General features: G+C 38.5%; 1 protein-coding gene across 23 annotated transcripts in view; it reads right to left on the bottom strand.

Annotated features, from left to right (window-relative positions):
* The window catches only part of CELF1 (CUGBP Elav-like family member 1), a 65,687-nt gene that overhangs the window by 20,663 nt on the left and 26,402 nt on the right, over positions 1-18,622 (bottom strand). For 14 of the 23 annotated variants that reach the window (XR_010364720.1, XM_064424865.1, XM_064424882.1 and 11 more), the window contains 8 exons: positions 14,626-14,813; positions 13,928-14,010; positions 13,481-13,529; positions 10,356-10,490; positions 10,081-10,160; positions 9,523-9,684; positions 8,126-8,207; positions 4,995-5,123 (listed from right to left, as the gene is read on the bottom strand). Coding sequence is in view for 22 of the 23 variants with exons in the window: in XM_064424865.1 (XP_064280935.1) it covers positions 4,995-5,123; positions 8,126-8,207; positions 9,523-9,684; positions 10,081-10,160; positions 10,356-10,490; positions 13,481-13,529; positions 13,928-14,010; positions 14,626-14,813 (908 nt within the window). In the remaining variant the exon portion in view is untranslated. The remainder of the gene's footprint in view (positions 1-4,994; positions 5,124-8,125; positions 8,208-9,522; positions 9,685-10,080; positions 10,161-10,355; positions 10,491-13,480; positions 13,530-13,927; positions 14,011-14,625; positions 14,814-18,622) is intronic. The other 9 variants (XM_064424872.1, XM_064424871.1, XM_064424870.1 and 6 more) reach the window with 3 other exon arrangements.

The following is an 18,622-nucleotide window of genomic DNA, read 5'->3' on the forward strand; positions in this document are numbered from 1 at the left end:
TACCACTTTCTGTAATAACAGATGGAATGACAAACCTCCTCTAGTACATGTTAAGACAAACTGTTCTAATAAATAAAAAACTGAAAGTCCATGTCCCAAACTATTTTAAGATGCTTACTCTAATGAAAAGGAGACACTTCCTGTCTTACTGTCAGTAGCATGTTAAATGTTGGGAAAACACAGGGAACAAGTTACAGTATAACCCTCAAGCTGGAAGAAAAATTAGCACAGCTGGCTGAATAAAAACCAGAGTTCAGAAATCATACAGTTACCTGGATTTTAGAATACCACTTGTTTCTGCAACATTTCACTGCTGATCTTTATAATTCAAATAGACACTATATTTGACAGATGAGAACACCATTTAAAAACCCTTCCAAACCTATCCCAAATAAAATAGCAGCAGCTAAGGAAAATAATGGCTAGAGAACAAAGTGAGAGGGAAAATGGATACTTTCCCTACTTTAAAAGACTGATTTTAAATAAGTTAAGTTAAACCACTATAAAAAGCTGATCACAGTTATTTTAGTTTAGCTGCCTTTATGAGAAATTTCTTTAGGCAAAACAAGAAATGTTTTAGTACCGAAAATGCCGAGAAAACTAAAGACTTGTCTGTATTTTGTTTATCCTGTGTGCACAGGAATTGAAGATAGCATCCGATTTCTGATGATGACAAAAGGTAGATAAGTAACAGTAGAGCAGAAATACAGGGCAATTACAAAGGAATGCTTCCTGTGTATAGCCTATATGCCAACAGAGCCATCTGTGAATGTAGGATTTTTTCAGCCAAAGGCAATGCCTTTATTACAGTTATAATTTTCATTCATTAATTTTAGTGCAATGTGAAAACCAAATTGTTGGACTCTACTCTGTTCAAAGGCACAACTTCTGCAATTTAATCATGCACTATGCTAAGAAAAATATGGCTTTTATTTTTAAATGATCAGGTGGCAACTTGACCTGATATCCTGCAATTCTGTTGTTAAAATATCTAATGTCTGTTTTTTCCCTATTCATCTTCATCACAACAATAATGTATTTGTACGCTGCAATCATATCCTTCTCACATGTCAGTCTTCTATTTTTCAGACTATTCCTAAAAGCAAAGGAGTTTCATGGTTTTAGTCATAATTTCTGTTCTTCTGTTTCTCCTGTGTTATATTTTAGATCAGGATATAGAACAAAGCAACGGGAATGGGAAATCCATATTGTTTTATACATTTTCTTTACTCTATCCCTAATTCTTAATGTTGTTTCTGTGCAGTTTTTGGTGCACTGTTGGGATTTTTTCTTGCTGCTAAGGTTATGTTTTCTTAGATCTACATACTGAGGTATATCTAGTAAAAAAGGCGAACTCTAACAGAAGTAGCTGAAAATGCTTAAGAAGATTTTAAGAAAATTTGAAAATGTAATAAAGAACAGCTTTGTAGAAAGATACTGAAAGACATTATTAGAAAGAAGATGAAACTCAGATAAGGACATCAAGTAGCAACTTGTGGAGGTAGGTAAACTGAGAGAACAGTAAGTCTGTCCTAATTTAGTCATGTAGCATCTGAGCAATGACCTAAAGAAAAGTTAAATTCAGGTGATGAATCTGACTGAACTGTACGTGAATTAGTTCCAGTAAAACCAGAAATATTCTGCTATCTCTGAAAACAATCTTCTTGTTGTCACATCAAGGCTAGGAAAATCATGTAAGCTTTGACGTTGCCTTTGGAAGGAAGAGAAACTGAAACATACCTCAGTGTTTGCAACCATTCTATTTTCCTCTGAAGTAGATAATTATTATTGGTGCTCACGTCAAAAAGATGGCAGACAGGACACTCTTAACCTGAGATACTTCTATAGTACTTCCTTGGATGTTCCTTTCACAAGCTAGCAGTTTGAGTTTATTTACAGCCATGGTCTCTGCAACGACGACTACATAACAGCAGCAGACTGTTCAGTTCCAAGAGCTGACCTTCAGCAAGGCTGAAGGTTTTACTTCACTCCATTCAAAATACACAACTTGGACAGTGCTTAGAACTATCTAAAGAAAATTGTCTGAAATGGGTAGGAAGGCAGCACAACAACAGTACTTAAACCCCTCTGAGTTCCACCATTCCAACATGTAACCCATCCATAAGTCCATGGAGTGCACTGTGTAGACTTCCAAGCTCCCCAGATACAAATTATATCAGTGCAGATGAAAGAAAATCAAGAAGGCAACTGTGCAGAAGACTGTCTGGATTTTTCCACCAATTATGCAATTTGAGTAGAGATGTCCAAATAAGCATCAGGTGAACATTTGGATGACAGATGGAGAGAAGTCAAGGAGTTAGTCATCTCATCTGCAGTTAGGTTTAAGAGGTTATCACAGAAGATGTTGCCATATGTCCCTCAGACAAGGCAGGCACTTACTAACACATGGTACTGAACTGCTATATACTGAATTTCTTCAAGGTCTGTGTGTGGTTCAGGAGGGATAGATGTTTTCTGTGTGGAGCCCAACAGCCTTCTATGTGAACATATACAGAGTGAATGCACATATGAGTATTAATCAAAACAGAATCTCAAGTTTACTTGAAGACTAAAGAGTCAAAAAGCTGTATAATTACAGGAAGTATCATAGGATTGAATGTGTCTGTACACATTGAGGCTTCCAGTCATCCCAGTTTGAGTGTAGTCCTAAAAGGTGAAGTGCATTTATACCTCTAACAAAAAGCACTAGAACTGTTTCAGAATTTGATGTTAGTGACTACTTATAGACAACACACCCTTCAAAACTTTTTATTTCTTTTGAACAAAGCTAATTTTTACTACTTAAAATGATATTTGAAATTAGGTTTAAAGAGCAATACAATAGTGCCTGCTTCATGTTACAGGCCTGTGAAGAGTTAACTGATAAATTTGTAAAGGATATTAATACAAATGATCCACCATGATAACTGAATTGTTGACAAACAACCATTTAGTGATATGACTGATGATCAGAAGGTTATTTGAATTGAGCACAGAAAGCACTGGCTACTTCCTACCCCTAAGCCCCTCCAAGAGCATGATAAAAAATGGAACAGAATCCTGAAATATGTCCCTCATCAAGGAAAAAGGAACCTGCATAGTTCTGTGGAACAGCCAAAATTCACAGAGGGGAAGCAAACTCCAAAGAATCACTGAATAGTAGCATAACTTCATTTGAAAGAGACCTCTGTAGATTATCCTAACAGTCTGCTCAGAGCTGATCTAACCTCTGAACTTGAAAATGTCCTTTCCAACTGAATTCTCAGTCTCTGAAATGATGGAGATTTCACAGCCCCTCTGGCACCTTGTTCCTGAGCTTGAACACTCTTGCCAATAATTTTATTTTTCTATCTAATCAGAATTTTCTTGGCTACAACTTGTGTCCATTGCCCTTGTCTTTTCACTGCACACTTCTGAGAAGGGGCTGTGTCTGCTTTTTCTAGCACATCTGACGTTTGAACTTCACAACCTGCCAGCCCTTCTCCATCTCAACAAAACAGAGAATAAACTTGCTGCAGTCATCAGACTAGACAGCCAATAAGGAAATCTTAGTTTTAAATGCCAATCTCAACAAATTGTAACCTGACAAAGCATGAGGAAATATAGGAGAAACTGTCAGATATATTCACCTTCATGCTTGCTTTATGATGAAGAAGCATTAGTTGGCTATGAATGCAGCTTTTCTGTAGTCTGAATTCTTCATAGTTTTTTGTTTGTTTTCTTTTGGTTTTTAATTATAGAATACGATACATAGCTATGAGTCAAGACAAATTTTAAAATTTCAATCTTTTAAGGATTGCAGACCATGAAATTTTTATGCAAAAAATGTCCTGCACTCTTTGAGTGAACACTCTTTGAGTGTTGAGAGAACACTCTGGACTAATTATTTCTTGGGAATTTCTTTAAGTAGAAAACTGTGCAAAGCACCCATGGTTTAACTCCCAGTCATGTGACAGAAGGTTTTCTAAACAGCTTTTCCTTGTAATCTCTTTATAATCTCTTAGCCGGGCTCCTTGGTCCTCCTACGCAACTCAAAATCTACCTGTGGAAATTTAAAACCCCCTCCTTCCAACCCTCTTTGGTCTCTCACAATCACAGGTGAGGATGTCAACTCTCTAGGACAGAAGCCAGAGATGCTGGAAAACTGTCACTCTGAAAATACAGGGTCTCCCTTCCCATGCTAGGATTTAGTAATAACTCAAAATAGGATAGAAATAACTGAGCAGAATACTGACCCTCATTTGTGATAAAAGCTTAGTATGTCTGCCATAAGCACAATTGAATTTATTTTTAGTTTTTTGCTTGTTGCATTTAATGATGAAATTTAACAACAAGGCAGCAAAAGAACACTATTTGGACATTCTAGTATCTCTTGTTAATGTACATAACCTAAAGTTTAAAAAACCCAACTCAAAAAAAACCAAAACACAAAAAAGCCACACAAAAAGAAGATACTGATTTTTATGTGCAACTCATACACTAAATTCTAGACAACTACTTTCCAGTGAAGTGCTAGGTGTCTGTTTATTCTACTTTTATGAGGAAGTTATAATATTCTTCTCTTCATTAATGGAATATAAATTATACTGTTGTAGTGCACAGAACGCATTACCTCATACTAAAGGCATTTTCTCTTTCCATATTGAAAGTAACAGGGTGCATTTACCAGTACCTGCCTAAAATCACACATAAAGCAAGTATATGATGAGATTGTAATAATACGACTTGAAGGAGATCACCTACCTTTCTGCTTCATGATGACCTCAAAAATTCTTTTTACTCTAAATTAATCTGACCATTTGGAGGAAGAGACACAGCAGGTAAAAAAGCTTTTGCTAGTGGCAAAGATATCTATCCTAAACAGAGGCCAGTGAATCCACTAGTAAACTGTTTCTCTATTAAAAATCAACATGAAAGTGACAAAAAGGGATAGACAAAACAGGTGACATCTATCCTGAAAGGACTTCCAGGGCAATGCAGGGGCAGTCTCTTACCTGAGCTGGTGAGCACGCTCAGGGGGCTGCTGGAGGAGGTGAGCGCAGCCGTGCCGCTCGGTGTGTTCTGAGCCGCGCTGGCCGCGGCTGCCAAGGCGGCCAGGTTCTGTAACTGCATCGCGTTCAGTCCTGCAACACAGGGAGGAATGCCCAGTGTCTCCTGTCACAGCCACGTCACCCACGTGTAACACAAACAGCAAGCTCATCACGAGGCACCAGTGGGAAGGAGCTTAAAAGCAACAGGCTTAATACTAGTTTTACTGATCTTTCCTACATCGCAGTTCCTTGCTATATTTTTCTTCGCCCAGACAGATGTGATTCTGAGAAAGGCCAGGTAGTCATTATGCCAGATGGAGACTACAAAGGACAGAAATTTTTGAGCAGTGATCTCTCCAGTCAACAAAACATAGGAGTGAAGCCAGGGTCTGAGTGAGAGCTCATGTGCAAGCTACTGAACTTGCCCAGACACCAGGCCAACAACTTCTCCCACTCTTATGTCCCTCCATACTCTTTGTATGTGGACAGCAGTAACTGAAAAATTCTTTCATGAAGGCCTCACACCTCACACACAGAGGCCACAAAGTCGTGGCTTCAACCCATCATCAGATGAGAATCAGCATGTTTTGTTTGGTCCCCCTGGCAGCCAAGAAGCAACAGTCAATTGTGAGACAGTTGTTAAGTGGCAGCTTGTGGCCGCAGGATCAACCAATATATGTGTAAGCTGGTCAAACCCACTGGAAAGGAAAACAGGAAACCTCAGGCATGCTGTGTGCTGGTAGCAAGGAATACTGCAGGGGGAGGAAGGGACCCCTGTGTTTATGAGTTTTGCTAGCCAATTTATTCATCTGACACACCTTCATTTTGAGCCACCATTTTTGAATGAAACCATTTGCTCAGTACTGACTGTATTTTGCTCTCTTTTTCTGCCAGAGGATCCATTAGAACGGATCTCCTCCTGAATTGTAACCATCCTTTGGTAGACTAGCTCCATTCTTCCAATTCTGCCTCCCTTCACCTTTCTCTTATTTTCAATTTTTTGTCTCTAACTTTGATTATTTAAACAATTCCTCCTCTCTATCTGACTTCAGACAATCCCTAATACTTATTCCCAACATAATTAGAAACAAAACTAAATTAATCACCCTTCATTTAAAAACATCAGAACATCCTAAGCAGAGGTGGTATCTCATCCTTTGGATACTCAGTAAGACCTTGGGAGAAAAGCACACATCTCAAATAATTAAAACATCAGTTTTGTAATTTAAGCAGCCAACAGACAACATAATGCATTACAAATGAATTATTTTCTAAAGTACTTCTAATACCTTTAGTATAGTTTCTTTGTTTTTTTTAAACTCTTTTTCAGTGGTTTTCTGTTTGTGGCAGGATGTGTTTCCTTTGGCAAATGTAATTCCCAAAACAAGTGAATTCTGCCTTCATTTAGATTCTCAAGATTCCATTGTAACATAAAAGCATGAATTAAAATCAAGAAGTTTTCTACTTTGCTTTTATTGTGCTACAGAGGGTTAAAAGTGCAAGTGTTGGAGCTAATGAAGAACAGAGCAGCTTGTTCCTCACTGAAGCAGTTTGTCATGTGCACGCTGCACCTGTCCTCTTGTCATCATACTGTTTTCCCGTCTGCTTTCAAGCAGTGTCGAGATTAAATTCTGTCTGCAAAGTCTGATCAAGTGTGGGATCTAATAACCTACTTAATTTTTCTTTCTATGAATTTCAAGAAAGGACATCAGCTGAGATATTATCAAGATCTTAAAACTACAACTTTTTTGGTAGGGAATCACAGACAGAGATGCAATATACTATTTATATGTCTGGATTTTCAGTTTTTAAGGTGTGGCGGTTTTTTTGTTTGTTTGGTTTTTTTTGTTGTTTTGTTTTTGTTTTTTTTTTTTAATAGTGAAGAAAGAATTACCCTGGAAACTTCTCAATCTCAGACAGTTATCCCCTTCCCTCTGCCCCAGTCCTTACTGCTGTACTTTCTTCTTTATTACATCTTGTTTTTAAGCAGACACAAGAAGCGGGAAAGGCAGGATCATGTGCACAACAAAATCATTTATAGATCACCCCCCCCCATGATATTAGTGAAATGGTTTTTTTAAAAAAGTTAGTTTTTGCACGAGTCTTAGATCTAAGAGCTCTGAAGAGGTCTAACATGAAAGAAATCCATGTAGCAAGCTGAATTTGGAATCAACTTCCAGTATAAATCAAAATTCTTACAAATTAAAATCTAACACTTTGCAAACACTTGTAATTGTTACTGATGGGTGCACCAGCCAACAGAAGTCAGATCTACAAAGACACTTTTGGATGAACTTCTGCACAGAAAGGGCACGTGATATTGGCAACTACCATTAAACTCCAGGAGGCAATTTGAAAAGTTATAAGTCTTCAGTATTAAAATCAAAACTATAGATTTCTCTGCCAGCAGAAGAATTTAGAGAATGTGGTGAATGGAGTTGCTAACATGTGTTTTATTATTCCCAACTGTGTGAAGACAAAAGTGACAACCTATTTACAGCTCCAAGACTGCTATACTCAATGAATGTTCTGACTAGCAGTCCACAGCAAGGAATTTGGCTCTTATCTCTGAAGCTGATTTTCCATAACAGTAATGGCATAATGAACTGTAATTCAAATAAATGAATAAAAGAATCTGAATGAAGCATTAGCTTACATTCCTAAAAACAATGTACTTCCAACTTAAATGCTTTGTTCTTAAATGTATTGAAAATGGGAAAACTAAGAATCCAGAATCACTGAAAACACGTGCATTAGTGAGTGCCTATTTAAAAAACACAGTTCTTCACATATGCACCTTTTGGATGAAAGCAAATATAGAGAGCATTCTTTTTGCTACCCATAAGGTAAGACAATTTTAAATGCCAGAGGTTGGAGAGATACCACCACTTACCTTGGGGACAATAGTTAAGTAAGATTAAGAAGGAACATCCACACTTGTAGCAGAGAATTCTTGTCATTTCAAAGGAGTAGGCAAACAGGACTACTCATTTCAAATGAGATTAAAATGCCTACAACAGCCTTTTGGCTACTTCGTCTACCCTTGTTCGCTTTTGTTTGGCCCTGAATTTGTCTTCTGGTGGAAGAAAACTCACCTCCCATTGGGTGGAGGCTGCTCAGTGTGTTCAGGTTCCCAGATGAAGCAGCTGCTGTCTGCTGAAGGAGCTGCAAATAAAGCTAGACATTACACCAAAAAACAAAACAAGAGTGAGAGTGAGGGCTGGCTCTGCTTCTGGGAGAAACTGCATCACACCACAGCCAGAGCGCCGTCACAAATTAATTCCTGCAGCCCATGCACCACACCACAGCAAAGTGTAAACACAGCCAGAGCACCACCACAGTGAAGCTCCACGTAGCCCATGCAGCACTTTGCAGCCAAAGCAACAGCACAATGCTTTTCTCACTCAACATCAGCAATGCTGAGAGAAAATGATAGCCAACACACCAAGACAAAACCAGCAGAATCACAAGTGAGAGACAATTCCTATTCAAAGCACCTAAGGCAGGACTGTCACACCTAAGGATATGCTACCTCAAAACAGACTGCACAGCTGACACTGCCAGCATGGGACAAATGGCAATGCCATACCAAAACCAAGGAGCCACAAGAAGAGGGAACCTCCTCTACTCTCCTTATGCACAGCAGACATAAAAGACACTTCAACCTTCAGCTCAGAAGGTTTTTAGAGATTTCCAAATCCTTCTTCTATTAACTAGCTGTTATTAAAAAAATTCCAATCTACCAAAACTAAAAAAGTAGTAAGAGAATTGTCCCATTTCAACTATACACCATACCAAGAATGAGATGAAATTTTCTTTTTCTGTTCCTCAAACTTAATATTACATGAATACAGTTGTCAGAGCTACACTGGCAACTCTCATGAGTCACAGCACATCAGTTTTTAAAAAGTTCATCCTTTAGGAACCCAGTAAAATCAACTGAAATGACACTGCAGTCTACCCTCTGTTATATCATTTTTGCTAAACAGAATAGCTTCTCTCTGTTTTCTGTAGGGTTTGCTTTTATTTGGTTGGTTGTTGCTTGGGTTTATTTACTTTGCTTCCAATCTGATCATCCTTTCTATATGGACAGTACCACGTACTGTTCCAGGTTTCACTGGAAAAGGATGACAGAAATAAAGGAAAATGATAAAGGAATACAAGAACTATCAGACATGAAAAGGGCATTTATAAGGTAAACGTTGAGGCAGTACTATATAAAGAAAAAGCACATTCTACAGAATGCAGGAGAAAAACCCAAGGTTTCAGTAAATTAGGGCTACTGTGACTGGGGTTGAAATGTTCCCATAAAAGTACCCCAACTAGATGAGAGCACATAACACGATTTCAGCCTTCCCATCCACGAAATGGGGATTTAGAACCCAGCTCCTATATTGCAGGAGCCTTCTAAAAATTAATATATCAAACACTGCAAGACAGTCAGACACTCCAATGCTTGAAGAGATGAAAAGAACCCAAATCAGAAACTCACTGCTAAGTACTGGGGTCCAAGTGTGTTGAGACCAGCCAGGTTTCCCCATATTGAGGCAGCACTGATCTGTTGCATTTGTTGCTGAAGTTGCTGAGCAATTCGTTTCTGCTCTTTGTCCTTCTGCGTGTCTGCAAATTTTACAACAATGGGAGAAGAGCAACCCTGCAAACAGCAATTCAAACAATTACATACTTGCTATCCCCAGCAGTCACAAAAATACTGAATTAAGTCCCAGTCATTGGAATCATTCCTCTCCTCCTCTATGCATACATACAGACATATATATATATTTTTTTTCCCAAACAGAACATTTCATCGAAGGCTCAAAATCTTGTTTGCTTTTAATTCTATTTTGTATTTTGGTATTTTCTCTGCCGATAAAGTTTCCATCTCCAACTCGTTTAAAAATAGAGCAAAACAAACACAAGGATCCAGGAGCAGTTTTTGTGAAGGAACACACAACTGCACTTGTCCTTCTCTCTGCTCTCTAGTCCCTGAAACTCCACAGTGACTGCCTGACAATTACATCTGCTCCTGACACCCACTAACGTGTTTTACCTCCATGGTTTGTGCTTGGTGCATTGCTTTGATTGCTGTTTGTGCCATGGCTCTTGTTGTAAAAGTCACAAATGCACAACCTGGGGAAAGAACAAAAAAGAATCAAGTTGTTCACTACCTCCACAATTATTGAGATGAATACAGGAAGGAAAATGCTTATTGGGCAGGAGGCAGTGTAGGTGGGAATCACAGAACAAGCTCAAATGCCAGGTTGAGTTGCAAAAGGCAGCGTCCAGCATCCTCAAACTGCCAAAAAAGCTTATTGCTTTGCTTACCTCGGCTCAGGCCATCCGGGCCCCGTAGTATCCTGCATTCTTCAATCTGCCCAAAGGGGGAGAACATCACTCGAATGTCATTTTCATTGCACTTCTTGGATATCATTCCAATAAACAACTTCCTATCTTCTACTGCTAAGGAATCAAAAGATAAAGAGTATTAACAGCAAATATGTGCTTACTAGATCTTAGGTCTTCTTTGTTAACTGCAGTTATTTCCCTTGTATTTAGGATATGGGCTTATCAAAACCAGATTCCCAGTAATAGACTGTGTCTTCAATTTAAGAGTATGCATATGAGGTATTTCAATGAACGTGACATATGTCTGTTTTATGATTTTATGTTTATGTTTTGCTGACTATTTTTAACCTGTGAAGTCTGTGAACAACAGGAATGTAAAAAAAAAAAAAGGAAAAAAGTATGTCAAATTCAGCACTTCCCTGTATCTCTTCAGTTCTAGGTGAGAGAAGGCTTGAATGTGGTTTATTGGACTACTTCCATTGTCTTCCCTCTGCTTATTCTGTCTTTAGACTACCAATATATACCTAAATGCATATAAACAAGCAAATAAACTGCAGAAAGTGTCTTTTTAGCCTCATGTCAATCACCTAAATTTAGATATGCCCATATCCTCATGCTCCTCTCTCAACAGTGAAAGCAACAGCAGTTGCTAAAACCGAACACTTCTGTTAGTGATCCGCCCATTCTGATCTGCACCAAAAGCACAAAAATAACACCTCAAATCAAACCACGGACTGTGGGCTGCCTCTAAATACCGATGCTATTAGACATATTAGAGTTGAAGAATACCTTTCAGAGTGTAGACTCTTTTAAAATAAACAGTTCAGAAAGGCATTTCCCTTAACTTTTCAGTTAGTTGTTACTAATGTCAGCTAAAGGTCACCTGAGCGGGCTAAATCTAAATTCAGATTTTTATACTCTCGATTTACTTATTTAAGGATGCTGATCACCTCTGAAACACTTTCTTTTACAGGATGAAGTGATTTATTCACAATATCACTTGAAAATATAAAACAGTTATACAACATTCATCACAATATAAAATGATGAAAACTCTACCACATTTTGAAGCTTCAAAAAAGTCTTCTTCTATTTAATGCTATAGTGAGGGGAAATCAACTTATCTGTTGAGTCTTCTATGATGCTGGAAAGGAAGACACCAAACTTTTCCAGCAGACACGACTTTAACTGGACATTAAATCTTAATGCTGTACATAATTCAATTTCTGGTCTTAGAGCAGAAAGCTGCTTTCAAATCCTTTTAGCAGTACATTTTAGTTCAAGAGATCCAGAATCCCTTGTTTTGGTGGCAAAAGTAATGTTTCCTTATTTATTGTTGTCACCTTCACTTTTTATTAACACTCAGAGTTAAATAATAGCCTCAAAAATAACATCCTAAAATTCCATTGGATACTTTTTCAACTTTCCATTATTTTCCAGGATATTTCTATGTGTGTTTCTATGTAATGCAGGGTCAGTTTTAGTTTAGAGAACCTATTCTGTTCTCCTCCCAAAAAGACTTCAAAAGAATGACTCCTTTCTAGATATATTTACACAGGTACATGTCCTATATACCCATGGAGGAATCTGCAGATGGAATTACTCCTACTACATGTTACCCATACATCCCATCTTCTATTTTCTATTATATTAAGGGGTAAGCTTTCTCAAACCAGGACTATCTTCTCCATGATGCAACACAAACTACTGCAAATGAAGAAAATAAAATTCGGCTGAGCCTAGAAAGGCTGAAACTACAGGATGCTAAATGCTTTTTTGCTTAGGTTGCAGCAATACAGATACATACATATTTGAACATGCATATGTACTATGTACATAAAGGAAAGGCATTTCTCATAAGGAAATGAATGGTAGATGATAAATTCTTAATCCATCTGAAATGGCCAACATGCAGAAATATTCAGTTTTTCTTCTCTACTGAACCGCTGTTAATTCTCAACCTCTCTTGTCTGCTACACAAGTATTTTTGACTCCTATCCTAGCTGCAACAGGGACATTGGACAAACACTTGAAAAAACATTTCTATATTTCATAAAATCATAGAATAGATTGGTGCAGAAAGGACCTTAAAGATCACCTAGTTCCTTTGACTGCTTAAAGCCCCACCCAGACAGGTCTTGAACAGTTCCAAGGATGGGGCACCCACAGTTCCTCTGGGTAATGTGTTCCAGTCTCTCACCATCCTCACAGTAAAGAATTTCTTCATAAAATCCAATGTAAATCTCTTTCAGTTTAATACTGTTATCCCCTGTGCTATCGCTATACTCCTAGATAAGCAATCCCTCCACATCCTCCTTATAGGCTCCCTTCAGGTACTTGGAAAGCTGCTAGAAGGTCTCCCTGGAGCCTCCTCTTTTTCAGGCAGAACAACCCCAACTCTCTCAGCCTGTCGTCACAGAGGAGGTGTCCATCCCTATGATTATCTCGATGGCCCTTCCCTGAACATGCTTCCCAGGTCCATGTCTTATGCTGGGGGCCTCAGAGCTGGACGCAGTACAAAACAGCAGAGGGAGACTCACCCCCTCAACTAGCTAAGCCTCCTTTAGATATAGCCCAGCATATGACTGGCTTTCTGGGCTGCTTTCAATCCACTCATCACTCAGTCTGTATCCATGTTTGCAGCACCTTGGCCTTGCTGAACTTCATGAGGTTGGCACAGGCCCACCTCTCCAGCCTGTCAAGGCTCCTCTGGACTTCTTTCCCTCTAGGGTACCAACCACAGTACTCAGCTTGACATCACCCATAAGCTTGCTGAGGATGCATTCAATCTCACTGTCCATGTCCCCAACAAAGATTTAAACCACCTTAGTACAAAGAAGAACTCACTGGATGTTTCCCTAACTGACAACATGGTTCTACCACAAGCAGCAGTGGGAGAGATACTCTGAGTCATGGAATTTGAGAGACAACACTCACACTACCTATTATTGAAAACACACCTTTCTGCTTTCACTTTTTTTTCTTTTAAAAAACCAGGCCTCCAATTAAAGACTTCATCAAAAGCTGTTAAGCAAAAGGGAAATCCTCAAGCTGCCTGACTAGCACAAATGATGACACCAAACTGGGACTTTACTAAAGCTTACCATTACTCTTTTCACTGTCAGCTGGTTTCATCTGGATAGGATGGTGCATCTGAAATGTAAAAAGATTATTTCATCCCAGATACATCCACTTCATATGATATGAAATACATCTCATAAGCATTGTGAAAGAAATTATAGCCTAAATTGCCTCAAGAGAGGTGTATATGTAACGCTACAAAAATTCCAAGAAAAGGCTTTCCTAATTATATGCCATCACTCCTCCTCAGAGTATTATAAAAACCATTCCCACCCACTTCACTGCCATATCATTCTTTGAAATACTTCAAAATTCCCATAAAATTTGTTATTATATACATCTCATAACACTGATCTTTTGAATAGTTTTTTACAGCATTACTTTAGGGCAACATAATGTGTTTGTGCTTCAGTGGTGCTGGAGCTCAGAGAAACAAGACAGTTGTGAAGAAAGCAGGGCTCTGCTCTTACCCCTGGGAGGATCTTCATGTTGTGAAGAGCATTCTGTGCTTCTAGTGCAGCTTTACGGGTATAAAATGTAACAAAACAGCACCCTGCAATTGAAACAAAATGTTAGCCAGAAAAGATCCCAACATCTCCACTACACCATTAAAATAAACACTTAGATACATCTGTCAGATACTTCATTTTCAAACTCAATTATTTCCTTGTACCAAAACCCTACCTACCTTCACAGGAAATACTGCATGTAACTGAACTGCAATCCAGGCACAAAATTTAGCAAGAATTTCATGTTTACAAGTATTAGATTAACACAAACTACTAAAACCCCAATTTCATATTTATCTGAAACTGTGTCCCCATACAGCCACATGTTGATCATATCACAGCATCACAGTGATGCTCTGGAGCAACACAGTGTTATTGGACATTCTGTTTTGCAATTATAATTCATACTCTGCAAGCACCTCTCTCACTGCTGAGCTCTAAAAACATTACGATTTTTCTAAGCTCAGCTAATGACTGAATCACAGTTCAAGTATAGTTAGATGAACACACTTAAAGACTTTATAAAGTCTGGGCTTGCATGCACACCTGGTCACACAGAGCTCCTACAGGGCTGTTTGAATAAGCATACAGCTAAGACTGCAACTATGTGAAAGTGGCTGAAACCTCAAGTCTCACAAGAGAAGTACAGAAGTTCTCACCTTTGCTTTGAGGAGGGTTTTGGCTCCTGTCCCGCAAGACATTGATTTCATAGACAGCACCATACTGTTCAAAAAGTTCTCTTAGATCCTTCTCACACCAGCTCCGTGGGACTTGACCCACAAACATTTTGATAGCATCTAGATCAGGTTGGTCTGGGTGATCCAGTGTGCCATTCATTTTCTTTGCACTAAGAAAAACAAAAAGGAATGTCTGGTTTACATCTTCCTACAAATTCTAAACAAAAGCATGCCTATGGCAAAATTGGAGAAAAATGAATTTTCCACACATATATAAATGTGTATGACGAAAATATACATATAAAAAGGAACTCTTGCCCATTCTCAGTATGCATATCAGAGTACATTCACATTTACTGGCAAGCTATGCACTTGGAAATGAAACACACTCTACACAGCTGTTTAAAACTCTTCCATAATGTAGTCAACATCTGGGATTCAGGTTATAAATCTGCTGAGATAACTGAAAAATAACACTAGTTCAGCCATATAAAATTTTACAGAAAAAGAAACCAGAACTGAAAGGAACCTATGCTCGGTCTACCTATAATGTACCAAAGTTATCAGTAACCAATGAAAATGAGAGAATGTAATTACTACATTTTTAAATGAGACTAATTGTAACTGTTTCCCAGGGTGAGGATCCATCTTAAAACAGAGAAACAGAATAAACTGATTCAATGGTAACTTTATTTAAAGGTTTACAAGGCTTTCTTTGTGAAACTAGGGGGATTTCAACAATAATTGGCAAAAAACAGGCTTAAATTGTACATGAAAAGGCTGGGATTAGACAATCCAGTCACAGACTGAATCAGGTTCAATAATGTCAGGATTCTAACACAGAAAAAAAAGTCAGATTACAACAACACCGAAGTTTTGAGTATGAGAATCCTCAATATGTTCCAAGGCATTCTGTCTAGCCATATAGCAGTTTACACCCTATTAATAAAAGTTGTGTTATGCTCCACCCAGCCAGTTGACAAGTCCTACACTGCTCCCTCTATTGACTCATTATTTGTTAGGTGCAGTGTGATGTCTGTTATCAGTACTCCCAGCCTGGTACACCAGAGCACCTAGTCTGACTGTAATGCCACCCTATTGTAGCTATAGTGATTAGCTCGTTAAAATTGCTGACCAATCCCTGCATAATCTAGAAAGGACATGGGGAGTGGAACAGCAACTATACAATTATTCTGCCCCCACCCCCCCAACTCTTTGCTGAAGGTGGTCTTCTTCCAGAGCAGTCCTCTTCATCTCTGCTTTGTTCCTTTGAAGATAGTTTGAATGGCTTATTAACTGCACATACGTAAACAGTATTCCTCACTGTCCATCTGAAATCGCATTTCCCCCTGAAAAGAAGTTTTAAAAAATCCAAGCCCAGTACTGTTTAGTACTTTTCCCTATCAATACACTGCTGTTCACAGCCTAAGGAAAAAGTGATGTTAGGGAAAGTTCATAATTTTATAGCTGTATGAACAGACCTTAAAAACAACAAAGTTTCTTACTAGAAGGGAAGAGAATCATCATAAATCCTTTCACTCCTCTCCACCTTTCCACCCAGAAAGGGTCAGCACCTCTCCAAATAACCAAGGGAAACAACACCCTTTGCAAACATATAAACTGCCTCTTTTCATTTCAGTTAAGAACAATTGGAAATTGTTTACCCTCTCCAATAATAATTTTCAGCCCTGACTTCCATGGGTAGCTTGAAGAGCACAACATGGCTCCTGTTAACTGGGCAACTCTTAATATGACCTCAACATTATTCAAGGAATATTTTACTCCTAATTAAAAGGTTTAGTCTGGAGTCATTAATAGGGAAGAACAAAAACAGTTCTTCCCACAAGGGATTTCAACAATCCATTTTATAATATCAGCACCTGTAGCATATTATAAACAATATAATGAAACAGCTTTATTCCTCCTTAGTCATCACCACTATTATCAGACCATTTTCCCCCATCTCAAAACCATCATCAATCTTCCATGACCACTAGGATTTCTCCTAGAAAACAAACTGCAGGCTGTCCTATCTCTCCTTCCTGTCCCAAGAGACAGCAGGGGCTTGAGACAGCAATTCCAGCTATCATTTTAGTTTTAACTTAGACATGAAGAGAAAATACTTACACAGGGCTTGCATTCAAGGAGCAATGGTCCACCATCATCTCTGGGAGGAAATCCAACTTGAACGCAGCCATCACCTCAGTCTCTGACAAACCACTAACACTAAATCAATGTACTGCCTAACCCCCAACAACACCACTTCCAAAAGTCCTGCAGGTCTTAACACTCAGCCACACAAAAAACACTCAAACCACAGAAACAGAAGCTCAGGGAGACCAGCAATAGACACCACAGAAACAGGCTGGACTGGGAAAGGGACATGGAATCCCAGATTAAAAAGGGGATGTGACCATGTGAAGGGAGGCTCAGCTTAATACACAATGAAAATGCTGATGCACTAGGCTTGTTTTGTGCAGTTTTCCCTGGCGAAGCAGTACTGAGTGCACTGTCAGATAAACAGAGTGTCAGATCCATGAAGATAGCAATGGGTAACAGAGCAGAAAGAATACAAACTCCAGTCTTTCCATCCCCAACTAACTCCTTGTCTCCCAAAATGGCAGACCAAGGCCTTGAAGTTCAGACAAGCACTTTCCAAATCAGCAATACTAAGGTGTGAAATCAAAAGGTTCCTTCACCATAAACATTTTTAATAGCTGATTTAACTTTCTTCACCTTGTGCTCTACTATTGACACTCTCAACTTCTATGGCACAAAATGCCAACTACAATTTTTCTCCAAACCTGCCAAAAAAAATCAAAGCTTTGACTATTCAAAAATTCCTTAACAACCACAGAACACCAAAACCGATTCCTTTTATAGAAGCAAAACATACATTGTTCTGGAAACAATACTTTGTCTAAAAATCCAGATATACAGAGTCTATAAAAGGCCAAGAAAGGGAAAAAAGCCAGTGATTCATAGAAAACCATTTTATAATCTTTGAAAACACTGATCACAACACCTCAGCTGCTTCATCATTAAAACAGACATAGCATGTTGATCAAGGAACTGTGAGATGCATTTATATACCTAATGCAGGCTTCTTAAATTGCCAATACCCAAACTAATGGGGAGATAATGTGGATAAAACTGGATACACTGTGACATGCAGAAATATTTGACTGAGTGGAGTGAGTGCTGCAGAGGCAGCTGGAGGCATTGGAGCACTCCAGGAGGAATGGTTAATTGGAGTCTAACATGAGACCAGAAACCCTTATATACAGCCATTATAACCACAAAATAACCTCTCAGAGCATCAAGGACTGTATGCTGGAGCAGCTGTGATCACATCTTTCTCCTCTCTCAATGACTGCAATATGTACTTGCAGTTATTTTGACTGGCCAGTATACACAGCTTTATTTAAGCTTGCACAATTACAGTTTGTCAATTGTTTTTTCATAAATAATGTTTCCAACCACTGAAAAAAATTTAAAGAGAACATTTTATTTTTATTTTTTGCCAGCAGTGAGGTTAATTAAATGGAGCTAGGCCTTGTAATACAAAGAGATATGCATACACTGCAAAATAAGAGAGGACATGAATTTCTCACACATCAGATATTCAACAGAAACTACTCCATGCATGCTCCTACTATTGTGATAAATACAAGAAAGCTTCCCCTTTAAAGGAAAAGGTGTAAGCTATCTGCTAAGCAGCATTGCTAAGAACAGTCAAATAGGCATTAGGAAGCACAGGTCAATTTTTCACTTTCAGCAAATGAAATTGTCCCATCTACCTTTAGACACATATTATAGGCTTCCCACTTGATAAATGCTATGTTGAGTAAAGCCCATCATATTCATCATATTCAAATGTTAAATTGATCCTAGAACCCATTTCATACATTTGTATAAAACGAGACTGCAGAGAAAAACTTTTCAGATTTATATGATTAGAATAACAGATTACAAGCTG

The sequence above is a fragment of the Passer domesticus genome, chromosome 6 (assembly GCF_036417665.1).
Source record: "Passer domesticus isolate bPasDom1 chromosome 6, bPasDom1.hap1, whole genome shotgun sequence".
Lineage (NCBI taxonomy): Eukaryota > Metazoa > Chordata > Aves > Passeriformes > Passeridae > Passer > Passer domesticus.